General features: G+C 35.9%; 1 protein-coding gene across 1 annotated transcript in view; it reads right to left on the bottom strand.

The window, feature by feature from the left end:
- Positions 1-13,772, bottom strand: part of CNTNAP2 (contactin associated protein 2) — a 1,725,059-nt gene that overhangs the window by 1,303,989 nt on the left and 407,298 nt on the right. The window contains exon 5 of the mRNA XM_062195064.1: positions 7,357-7,560. Coding sequence (XP_062051048.1) covers positions 7,357-7,560 — 204 coding nt within the window. The remainder of the gene's footprint in view (positions 1-7,356; positions 7,561-13,772) is intronic.

The following is a 13,772-nucleotide window of genomic DNA, read 5'->3' as shown; positions in this document are numbered from 1 at the left end:
ATAAATATTTATACTGAAGATGGAGCAGCAGATAGTTGGATAATGGCATTAAAGAGTGACAGCAATTATTTGAGTATATGTATGGCTGGGTCGCTCGTAAATTCTCTTCAGTCAATAAAACTCTGTCACTAAACTTTCCAGTGGAAAAATAATGAGCTTTTTTGTGAGGTCATAGAATCTGCTGCTCGTTTCAGAACAGTTATATCACACATCTGTGAACCGCTGACATTAAAAGGTTACTCTACATGTTGCATTTGGAGAAAAAATTAAAAACAGATTTGAAAAATAAATATCTTTAGATATAATTTACTCACGTAAAAATGATTTAACCATATGTGCACATGCATATTTACAAGTACTTATATATTATTATTTATAATTACATCCATTATTATAAATGGAGATATTATACAGAATTAGTAAGCAAAATGAGCACAACTATTTCTAACATTCATTCTCATTACAGTCAATTTTTTTAAACATATATTTAATTATAGATATAAATGTTATATAGTATAGATATATATATTTTGTAATATACTTAATATGAAAGCATGGATATTGTATTTATGTGTGTAGTGTAGAATTTAAGTTAATATTTTATTGTATATCCACATAAAATTAAGATAGAGATATTTTATTTGCATTAACACAATTCTATAGTTAATTTTTCTAGCAAATTTTTGACATTGCCATTAATGCTGCAAGCTTAATTTCGATGTAAATCTTTTATAATCATTTTTCATTTCTCCTATGATTACTAGGTGAAAATATATAGGCTCTGATGATGTGTTGCAAATTTTGTGTTCTGAAAATATTTCCTGAGTTACAGAATGATATAAAATATTCTTTTTCTCACTTTCTTAAAAACATTGATATTAACATTTAAAAATGTATTACTTGACAAGAACTAATATCTTTTTATTTTATTGTATTTTTTTTTTTTTGACAGGCAGAGAGGATAGTGAGAGAGAGACAGAGAGAAAGGTCTTCCTTTGCCGTTGGTTCACCCTCCAATGGCCGCCGCAGCCAGTGTACCACGCTGATCCAAAGCCAGGAGCCAGGTGCTTTTTCCTGGCCTCCCATGCGGGTGCAGGGCCCAAGGACTTGGGCCATCCTCTACTGCCTTCCTGGGCCATAGCAGAGAGCTGGCCTGGAAGAGGGGCAACGGGGATAGAATCCGGTGCCCTGACCGGGACTAGAACCCAGTATGCCGGCGCCACAAGGCGGAGGATTAGCCTATTAAGCCACAGCGCTGGCCTGTATATTTCTTTATAGCTAATGTGTTTGAGCATTTAGTATTTTTAGAGCTTTTTTTCTTTTATGGATTCTCTTTTATTTATGTAATCTATATTTCCTCCTAACACCTTAATATTCTTATACAATGCTATTATTTCTTATTTTTTTTGACAGGGAGAGTTAGACAGTGAGAGAGTGAGAGACAGAGAGAAAGGTCTTCCTTCCGTTGGTTCACCCCCTAAATGGCCACCATGGCCGGCGTGCTGCACCAATTCAAAGCCAGGAGCCAGGTGCTTCCTCCTGGTCTCCCATGGTGGTGCAGGGTCCAAGCACTTGGGCCATCCTCTTCTGCCTTCCCGGGCCACAGCAGAGAGCTGGACTGGAAGAGGAGCAACTGGGACAGGATCCGGCGCCTCAACCGGGACTAGAACCTGGTTCTATTATTTCTTATTAATGATTACATTAAACATCTATATGTGACATTTACAATTTCCTAGGCCTCATATGTATATTACTGATTATTTTAGCGTATAAATGTATACTTTTGCATAATTAATTAATAGAGATAGTCTATTTGATTCCATTCTGTTGTTTTTCTTGTAGAAGTTATGGTTTCTACCCAATCAGATTTCCAATGTAAAGAGTTTTATAATAAAGGATATATCTTTAAAACAATGTGTCACTCACTACCTATAAAAAAACTAAAGGAATTTGCATATTTTAGTATAATACTGATTTTAAAGTAATAAGTGTTAACATATAAGGAGAATGGGCACTACTGAGTTCCAAGATGGTGGATAGGGAGGGAGCTTACTGCTCTAGTCCAGGAGAAGATAGTTTAGAGGAAGTGGAGGGAGTGCAGTCTCAGGGAAGAGTTAGGGAGAAAACAGCAGAGGAGACTCTACACAAATCAGAAGGACATGGTAGACCTATGTGGAGGGTGTGGATGCCCACAACCTATAATACACAAAAAAATCAACAGTCTTTGTATACACAGGCAATGCCAAGGTTGAGATTGAGCTTCTAAAATCAATCCCATTCACGATAGGTAAAAAAAGTATCAAATACCTTGGAATAAGTTCAACCAAGGATGTCAAAGATCTCTACAATAATTATAAAACATTAAAGAAAGAAATAGAAGATACAAAAAAATGAAAAATCTTCCAAGTTCATGGATTTGAAAAATAAATATCATCAAAATTTCCATTCTTCTGAAAGCAATTTACAAATTCAATGAGATACCAATCAAAATACCAAAGACATTTTTCTCAGATCTAGAAAAAAATGATGCTGAAATTCATATGGAGGCACAGCAGACCTCGAATAGCTAAAGCAGTCTTGGACAACAAAAAGAGCTGGAGGCATCACAATATCAGATTTCAAGACATACTACAAGACAGTTATTATCAAAGTAGCCTGGTAATAGTACAAAAATAGATGGAACAGAATAAACCAATGGCCAGAAATCAATCCAAACATCTATAACCAACTTATATTTGACCAAGGAGCTAAAACCAATCCCTGGAGAAAGAACAGTCTCTTCAACAAATGGTGCTGGGAAAACTGGGTTTCCACATGCAGAAGTATGAAGAAAGACCCCTACCTTACACATTATATAAAAATCTACTAAACATGCATTAAAGATCTAAATCTGTGACTTGACATCATCAAATTATTAGAGAACATTGGGGAAACCCTGCAAAATATTTGCATAGGCAAAGACTTCTTGGAAAATACCCCAGAGGCACAGGCAATCAAAGCCAAAATTAACAAATGGGATTACATCAAATTGAGAAGTTTCTGTACACAAAAGAACACTCAGAAAAGTGAAGAGGCAACTGACAAAATGGGAGAAATTATTTGCAAGCTATGCAACTGATAAAGATTTAATAACCAGAATATATGAAGGGATCAAGATACTCCACAACAACAAAACAAACAACCCACTCAAGAGATGGGCCAAGGACTTAAACAGACATTTTTCAAAGGAGGAAATCCAAATGACCAACAGACACATGAAAAAATGTTCAGGATTACTAGTTTCAGGGAAATGAAAATCAAAACCACAATGAGGTTTCACCTCACCCCAGTTAGAATGGCTTTCATACAGAAATCTACCAACAACAAATGCTGGCAAGGGTGTGGAGGAAAAGGTACTTAGTCACTGTTGGTGGGAATGCAAAATGGTAAAGCCACTATGGAAGACAGTTTGGTGATACCTCAAAAATCTGAATATAGACCTACCATATGACCCAGCCATCCCACTCCTGGGAATTTATCCAAGGGAACTGAAATCAGTAAACAAAAGAGTTATCTGTACCTCCATGTTTATTGTAGCTCAATTCACAATAGCTAAGATATGGAATCAACCTAAATGCTCATCAACTGAAGACTAGATAATGAAATTATGAGCTATATACACTATGGAATAATACACAGCAGTAAAATAAAATGTAATCCAGTCATTTGCAACAAAATGGATGAATCTGGGAAACATCACACATAGTGAAACAAGCCAGTCCCAAAGTGACAAATACTATATTGGTCTCCCTCATCTATGAAAACTAATAGAGCACCTAAAACTAAATCTGTAGAAGTGAAATTGACACTTTAAGAAGGGATGACTTGAGCTGCTCTTCTCCTGACTATCAAGGAACAATTTCTTTTTTTTTTTCATACTATTTGTTGAACTCTTAACATAAAGTTAACCAAATGTGTATAAAGTCAATTGAAAATAGATCTCAGGCCGGCGCCGCAACTAACTAGGCTAATCCTCCACCTGTGGCACTGGCACCCTGAGTTCTAGTCCTGGTTGGGGTGTGGGGTTCTAGTCCCAGTTGGGGCGCCAGATTCTGTCCTGGTTGCTCCTCTTCTGGTCCAGCTCTCTGCTGTGGCCCAGGAAGGCAGTGGAGGATGGCACAAGTGCTTGGGCTCTTTACCCACATGGGAGACCAGGAGGAAGCACCTGGCTCCTGGCTTTGGATCGGCTCAGTGCGCTGGCTGCAGCACACTGGCCATAGTGGCCACTTTGGGGGTGAACCAATGGAAAAAGGAAGACCTTTCTCTCTGTCTCTTTCTCTCTCACTAACTCTGCCTGTCAAAAAAAAAAAAGAAAGAAAGAAAGAGAGAAAGAAAGAAAAAAATAGATGTCAGTAAAAAATAAGAGTGGGAATATGAGAGGAAGGGGAAATTTGTAACTGTAAAGCTGTATAATTCTGCATACATTCCTATGGACTTATTTCTAAGGGTACAGTTTAAAAACTTTTCATGGGACTCCAAATCCCATTAAGCTTGGTGGTAAAAATGCCGTGTTAATTGTTAAAGGGATCATATTAAGTGTTAAAGTGAACCTATAGATAGGATTAAATGTTACAGTGATCATATAAATAGGATCAAGTGTCATGTAATAATAATAGATAGAATTCAAAAGAAGAGAATGTTCCAACATGGGAAGCAGTCCATACAGCTGACTCATAGAATGATAATCACTTTAAGGAACACTCTGAGCTCAGAATCAGCCATTAAGTCTTCCTGGTCTGGCTGAAAAGCCCCTGAGAGCATTTCAGGCATGGAAAGCCAAGATACCGTGGCAAAAAATGTTCTACATGAAGGATCTCTGTGAGTGAGTACCCATCAGAAAGAACTGGCCATGAAAGAAGGATGTATTTTTCTCTAAAGGGAGGAGAGAACTTCCATTTTGCTTATGGCCGTGTCCAAATACTGACAGAGTTCATGGACTCAAAAGGCTTCCATAGCCTAGGCAGCTCATGGCAAAGACCTTAGGTAGTCACTGATGTCATACATAAGAGTGCTAATTGTTAAATTAACAACAAGAGTCACTGTGTACTAACTCTCCATGCAGGACCTCTGATCTCAATGAGCTGTATTATGAGAGTTAACTGTAAAACTAGTTCTGAAACTGTTTTGTGTGTGTGTGCATATGTGTAAATTGTTGAAATCTTCACTTAGTATAGTGTTGGTCTTCTGTGTATAAAGTTAGTTGAAAATGAATCTCAATGGAGAATGGGACTGGGAATGGGAGAGGGAGGATGAGGAAGGTTGGGAGGGTGGGTATGCTGGGAAGAATAACTATTTTCCTAAAGTTGTATTTATGAAATTTCATTCCTTAAAAATAAATTAAAATATAATTAAATGAATGCATATGAATAAAATTGATATTATTGTAAAAAAAAAAGTTAACATATGGGGTACTAGTCATATTTAAGAAGGTTTAGACCATTCAAATTTGTAACTGGCAAGGAAGCAAATAGGCATGATCTCTTCTTGATGTTCTTATTTTGTGTGTGTGTGTGTGTGTGTCTTTCTATTGTGGTACAATTAATGGATGAATTGTTGTTATTCATATATTTTACAGCATAAAATATGTGTAGAGTTCTTATATTGTTACAACAGAAAATATATGGAATGCAACATACCCTTTAAATAATACTTATGGAGAATCTGAAATTTTTAGCCAAGCAAGAAAAAAGGTGTCATTGCTTTGCACAAATTGTACTTTTGAATGACAGTCCATATGTTGTGGATCTCTTCTTTAGCTGTAAGTAAATCTTAGCCAAATTAACAACATACACACATGCATAAATATTGTCTACTTAAAAATAGCAAAAAAAAAAAAACCTCCTTTGAGTTCATCTCTTTGTCTAGGCAAAATTTCATTTCTCCATTTCCTTTATTTTTAGTTCATTGTATTCAAAATATTTCTTTCCTTATTTCTCATTCTTTCTTTATCTAAAAATGTTGATAACACTTCTATTACCCTGAGAGTAAGTTAGTAATGGTTTCCATGCTACCAAAGCCCAAATTCACTTCTCTGTCTTCATTTTAAATTATATTTTAAAGGAATTGAACACATTTGGCCATATGTTTTTAGTCTCTTTGGTCTCTGTGAAACTTCACCTTCTTTGTTTCTTCCTATTCCCTCTATGCTTTTTCTTATTCTCCATTTAAGCACTTTTTCCTCTCAGTCTTACATATGCAACTCCACAACAGAGAACTCTATACACATCTATATAAGACAACTTAGTTGTATATTGGACAACTCAAATGCACCATGCTCAAACGCATCTCCACAGTTCTTCTGATCTGTTTCTCTGTGAAGATGGCACTAAAGTCTATTTGGTGCTCAAGCCTAAGTTGTAGGGATAATTCTTTATATTCACATATTTCTTGTTGCATCATATTGAATGTATCACCAAGCTGTGATGACTTTACCACAAAAATAAACACATTTTTTGCATCTCCATTGCTAACGACCTCATGCCAGCCACTACCATTTTGCACAGAGACAATGCAGAAGTCCTGGTTTGATTCTCATGTCAACACAAGCAACTCTTAAAATATGATTGTAATACTGTGCAGTTTAAAGCCTTCCAGTAACTTCTCATTTGCAAAATGATATCTAAGTGGTTTACCGCGCCCTGCAGGATCATACAGGGTTTGGACAATTTCCAACTCTTAGTTTTCAGCTCCTATTCTGAAAACTCACTAGATTTATCTCCACTGGCCTCTTCGTCTTCAGTGAGGTCTTCCTGTGAAGCCCTCCTCCCCTTGATGACCTCATGGCTGGATCTTTTTATCACTCAGCTCTCAGCTTGAGTCTTTTCTCTCCAAGAGGACTTTCCTCATTACACATTCTAATGATGGCCCATGGCCCGATTGCCTCTGCAAGGAGGAGGCTGATCTTTCATCCTTATCATATGAAATAATATAACTGATTTTTATAATATCTATTATTTATTAATAATACTGATTTTTAAGGCATTTATTTTTATTTAGTTGTGTAATCATTATGATGGGTAATATAGAGGTCATGTCTGACTCTTCTTTTAGGTCATAAAGGTCATGAACTCAAGGACCTTGTCTGTTAGCTCCCTGCTGTGCTAGAGGCTAGTATAGTAGTACCTTGCACAGGATAGATGCTTAATCAACACTGTTTGAAGGAGGAGCTATATCAATGCCTACTGACCACCATGGCTTAAAAATGAATTATAGCACATTGTGAATTTTTTGTAGAATTTACATTTTAAAGTTTTAGCAACATTAACATTTTCTAATGGGAATTTAATAAGCAAAAATACTTTCTCAGCTGGAGCATACCTAGGTTTAAACTGAGGACCAGCTTGGCTCTTTTCAGCTCCAAAGTAATGTAATCCCCTTGCTGTCCTTCTCCGTGCAATATTACCCCTTCACTTTCAGAGGTTTTAAATTTCAGGGCAATGACATCTTTCAGTGTTTTCATCTTCTTGTTTCTGAATCTATATGGTAACACAACATGGCCATCAAAGTTGATAACGTCAGCCCCTAAAAAAAAGAAAGAACATGTTAGTTTGGATCTTTGTATATTATCATCCACTCCCAATGAGTGTGTCACAGAATAATAAGAACTAAAGTGTTTTCACTGGGAAATGTAGAGTCCTTCATTCTCATTCTATTCCGTCTTTCAATTTATTGCATGTCCTAATGGGGTTTTTATGGGGAAAATTGATACAGAATTATCATAAAAGTTTATATTAATATAAAATTTTACCTCAAGTATACTGCTCATATTTCCCTAACTTTAACTTTAAAATCTAGAATTTGGTACAAAAAAGTAAAATTTTTTATCTCCCTAAAGATTACAAAATTTGGCAGGTTAAGAAAAAAAAGCTTTCATGGTTTTTAAATAATGAAGATATTTGGAATGTAGTTTTTGATGATATACTCATTTTTCTAATGGTTTTTATGTTCTTCTATATTTTTAGTAAACATTGCTATAGATTTAGAGTTTCTAACCAATTGAACTTTAGGAAGCTTCTTCAAATTTGTTCTTAATCTCAGATTTCTTATCAGATCCTTGCATTTGGATGAGAATTAGGCACCAGTATTTTTTACTACAATTAACAGACATTCTCAGTCACCCATATCACTTAGCAGATAAAACACCTGCTCCACACGATAGCTCCAGCAGCTCTAATTTGAATTTAGGGTATTACAGTAAAGGGAAAGTTTATCATTTCTTTGGAGATAATTACTACTTTGTTAGCATTCTCAAAAATAGGGGATTGTGTGGATTAGTTTCATATCAGCTACTGATTCACATCAGAAGTGAAAAATGAGATATTTAATATGCAGTATTGGTCAATGAGTTCCCAATCATGGAATAGCTCAAAGATGAACTGCAATGATTCAGATGAAATATTGAGTACGAACAAAAGTTTAGTCATTATCATTATCTTAGCTTAAAACATTTTAAAAATCCATTTCTATTATCTTTTAATTTCTAAATCATGGAAAACCTAGTCAAACTGAATACTTACTAATTTAGAATTATGTCTGGACAGACAACTTTTAGATTTTGGGCAAGGTCTGGCTGAAGAATTCCACAGGGAGACATTGGAGAAAAAATAATAGCAACTTTAAAGCCTGTCAAGGAAATGTTTTCTCGTTCATGTCCTAGTTCTCTGGCACTTGTTTACTTCAGTCACCATGGGGAATACCTTGGCTTGCCTTGTAAGTAGAGCATACCACCAAACAGATCCCTGTGCACAAGGGAGGCGTACAGCTACATAGCCACATTGTCTTCTGTGCACACTACTTGCCATACTCAGCTTTACTCTTACCTGATTCTATGAAGTGAGTTCTTGTGAATACAGTTATTTCAAATATGACTTAAAATAAATCTAAATTTTGCTTTCAATTCATAGATGGCTTTCATGTGTTATAAAAATATTATTCTGTTTTCTCAAATATTTGTTTCTAAGTGACAATTCAGTTTTACATTATAAAAAGTACAGAAAGAAAACCATAACTGTGAACTTTAATTTTTGATTCCGTTTGTCAGTTCTTTCTTAGTCAATAGAATTTCATTATCTGAGCTGCTAAATCATAGCAGTTTACTTTGATATGGGAGAAAAAAAATCAACCATTGAATTTTGGCTTTTGCTAACACTGCAAAGACACTTATATTTTAGCTTAATCATCTATACTGTCACAGCTGAATTCCAACGGTAGTATTTTTATCATCCATGAGAGACAAAGAGGAGAAAAAAATGGAATCAGGTTATAAGATCTCAGGTTGAATTCATAATCTAGCAGTTGTCAGAAACTACTTTTTGCCTTGAAAAGTGAGCAAATGAAAAACAGAAGACGGAAGTAAATTTTGAACTCCAGAAAGTAATTTTGGAGTCAATTTCATATCGGTGGCAGTTGAATAATAGACACATCATTGTTTTATACACTTTCAATATATATTAATTGACATAAAATATTTCTCATCCATCTCAGCAAGTAAATGTTCCTGGAGCTCAGAGGAAGAAATCACCGCTGGTATTTTCTCCTTAAAAGGAGTCTACGTTCAGTCGTAGGCTCTGCATACTAATCTTTGCAATGTCGATATTTTCTGCCTTGCTTTTAGGGCAATGTGAAAATGCAAGTATGGTTTGTTTTTTGTCGGTCCCAGGATATTCATAAACGCATGAAGGAAAGCCATCCCTGTGGACCAGGTCTCATGTTACACATGGTGGATGCCCATGGGCAGCTGGGCACGTGATAAAACACTGCAAGACGTACCTTCTGCTAGGAACTCAGAGCTGTGCCATAAATGAGTTAAATGCTTCCACATACCAGAATTTCTCTTGTGTGTGTGAGCTCAGAGCGGACTAGGAAATCATAAAATTCCTAGGAATAATCAATGATATATAATGTATACTTAAACGCATCCCATACACGCATTAAGAGTCTGCTATATTGTACACTAATGGAAATAGCATTGCCAGATTTTAGTTCTTTTTCCTATATAAATACATTAACATTTTATTTTACATCTAATAATATGTTGTATTTATTTTAGGATAAGTCATTTTTTTCCTATTATCTTGATTGCTTATCCCTCCCTAGAATTAAGTTTTCAATGCAGTGATTAAATATGTATGGTTGAACTGTTTAAGCAATCTGAAAAACAATAATGGCTAGTCAAAAGTGAATGTAAAATCACAGTGTTTCTACAATTTTGTTCCTAACAATGACTCAGAGAGCTGGAAATGTGCCCAATTCATCAAAATCATCATGGTAGAGAAGCCTTTCGGTTAGAATTTTATTGTTACTTAGTCTTTACTTTCTGAATCTGGATAAGATATTTTGGAAAAGTGTTTATTTTTAAAAAAAATACATTTTATATACTTTACTATAAATGCAATATTTATTATTTCATAGAAATAAATTAAACAGTACAGAAATATAGAAAGTAGAAAGTGAATCCCAAGTGCAAGAGATCACCAATACTGATGGGAGATAGACTGTTGCACACCTTGGATTTTATGCATATACCAAGCTATCTATTAGCCACTGTATGAAATAATCCTTACATTAAATATACACTCATATGTACATTATATGTATGTACATATTTGTGTATATTTATGCATATTACATATATGTATGTTTTACATAATTTATGCAAATACATATCATTTAAAGAATTTGAAATATTTTATATCTTTAATACTAATATTTAAAAATACTGCAAGGTTGAATTTTCTTAGATTAATAAATTTTACATAAATGCAAATCAACATATCTTTTAAGTCAGATGCTAATATTTTAGACACAGTGATGGTTCTTTGCAAAATATTTCAATTGCCATCTTCTCTCCAGTCACCCAGTTTTATCCTTTTTTTTTTTTTCTAAGAGATTGAATTTATTTTATTTTTACAGGCAGAGTGGATAGTGAGAGAGAGAGACAGAGACAAAGGTCTTCCTTTTGCCGTTGGTTCACCCTCCAATGGCCGCTGCGGCCGGTGCATCGCGCTGATCCGAAGCCAGGAGCCAGGTGGTTCTCCTGGTCTCCCATGCGGGTGCAGGGCCCAAGGACTTGGGCCATCCTCCACTGCCTTCCTGGGCCATAGCAGAGAGCTGGCCTGGAAGAGGGGCAACCGGGATAGAATCCGGCGCCCCAACCGGGACTAGAACCCGGTGTGCTGGCGCCGCAAGGTGGAGGATTAGCCTGTTAAGCCACGGCACCGGCCAAGTTTTATCCTTTTTTATAGCGCTTACCTCTATCTGACATAATGGTATGTTTGTCTTGTTTTACTACTTGTCTTCTATGAATGTATTCATCAGAGACTGCTTCATTCTATCATAAAGCTCAGTACCTTTAACAATGTCTGAAAACCCACCAGTGTGCACTAAATATTTGTTTTATATTGAATATTGTTATTCATATCTCAGTAAATAGGGATAAATATAACAAACATTATGATTTCATGTATTTGCATTAAAAATAGAATCAGTAGGCTAGAGGAAGTTTCAATAATCATTCTGACCTATCAAGATTTCATCTGCAGGGGAAAGGAAGGGAACTGGCAGATTCATTTCGGGGGGTTGTGAAAGTGGGCAGGAATTCAAACCAGTAATTTTAATTAACTCAGTCCTGAAACAGACATACACTCTAGTGGAATCTTTTATCATTCCATTTGCAAATTTCTTTTTCATTTGATTTTCTTTCTTGTAACCTACCATATTTGCTTTCAATAGATCTGTTTAAAACTTAATTTAAAACACATTCCAAAATGTTGTTAGCTAATTTGAGTAACAGTAGCAAATGAGTCTTCTCCAGAATCTAGAAATTATGATCTGGAGACAGACTGGACAAAATCACCACTACTCTCTGAAAAGTGAAATGAAACCAAACCTCAAAGGCTCCTTCTTCCACATCTCACATTTTGTCTAACAGTCTAACTGTATTTGTGCACACATAATTCTTTCTCTGGGCCTTACTGTTTGTGTCCAGGCCATTAAGCCAGAGATGTGGGATTTCCTTGAGCTCCTCCTTTATCTCATCCACCCACTCTCAGTCAGCTCCCAGCAGTATGAGATTTAAGACCTCTGTGTATTGCAACCTCATGGCTTAGGCTTGCATTGACAGCCGCCAGGTTGCCAAGACCTCTCAGGTCTATTGCACTCATATTAACATAGTTAAATGAACAGTTCTCATCCTCTAGTCTTCCCTTAAACCCATTCTATGCAGAAACTAGAAAGATTTTCCCTAAATAAACTCATTTGCCAAAAAGATCAGACTCAGAGTGCTTTGTTGCAGCCTACAATACCCTCAATGAGACAGCTCCCGCCTTCCCCCACAGCCTGGGTATTCAGCATTGACCAAATCCTTTGCTGACTCCACCGACCATGTTTTGTCATGTTCTGCTTGCTTCCTTCCATCGACAGCCACTTTTATTTATTTTATCGACTTTTGTTTTACACAATTTCTAAGCCTCAGATATTTTTTGTCCACAGGCAAATAGATGCAAAAGAAAGCTTTGCTGTGTGCACCAGCCTTGGCTTGTTATTGCTGGTGGCACCTTGGCCCATTGCTGGTGGCACCTTGCATGCATTTTCTTGCGTCACTTCTCATGTTATATTGAACTTATTCTTTAATGGAGCTGATTCTTTTGTGGACTTGAATATCTTCTAACAGACAGAATTTCCTGAATTATTTCATTCTGCATTCCTGGCACAATAAACAATTCTTGAGCTAATCTAAATGCAATGTGTGTTTGAGAAAACAAGGCACAAAAAGAACTACACTATATTTTTTTCCCCTCAAAACCATGTTTGATGCCACGCAGTTTACACTCTCAGAGTATAGACTTATACATGATTGAATGGCAGGCAGTTATATAAATGTTATAACTCATTCTTACACGATAAATATTTAAAAACATGAGCTGTTATTATTATATTGGAGTTATTTGTTTGTAAGTCAAAGGCTAAAACATGTAAGTTTCAGATGAAGTTAACTACTATATGGAGATAGATATATGTATCTATCTATATCTATATAAAATTTCTTTTAATTGAATAAAGAAAATTTGCCTACTCTATGATTATAGTTACTAAGTTTTACACACTTTTTATTAATATAATCATTTTAAAGATTAACTAATTAATTAATTAATTTGACAGGTAGTGTTACAGACAGTGAGAGAGAGAGAGAGAGAGAGAGAGAAAGGTCTTCCTTCCATTGGTTTACTAACCGAGTGGCTGCAATGGCCAAAACTGCGCCAATCTGAAGCCAGGAGCCAGGTGCTTCCTCCTGGTCTCCCATGGGAGTGCAGGAGCCCAAGCATTTGGGCCATCCTCCACTGTCTTCCCGGGCAACAGCAGAGAATTGGACTGGAAGAGGAGCAACCTGGACTAGGACCCAGTGCCCATATGGGATGCTGGCGCTGCAGGCAGAGGATTAACCAAGTGAGCTACGGTGCTGGCCCCAACATGATCATTTTATAACAAGGTGAAGTATTTATTGATTTATAGAAGCAGGATGAATATATTCCTGTATATTTTTTGTATTGGATTTCTTAATGAATAACTATAAAATAGGATGATATTTGAGTGAATAATTACATTGTTGGCTGATTTGAATCAAAAACTGTCAGGAAACTCATACCAATAATTTAAAATTGTATTATTAAATGTTATAATCTTTAGGGGCAGGTGTTTGGCCTAGCACTTAAGAGACTGGTTAGGACATCCACGTT

This window comes from Lepus europaeus, chromosome 1 (assembly GCF_033115175.1).
Source record: "Lepus europaeus isolate LE1 chromosome 1, mLepTim1.pri, whole genome shotgun sequence".
NCBI classification, from domain to species: Eukaryota; Metazoa; Chordata; class Mammalia; order Lagomorpha; family Leporidae; genus Lepus; species Lepus europaeus.
This window is presented reverse-complemented; position numbering and strand designations above follow the sequence as displayed.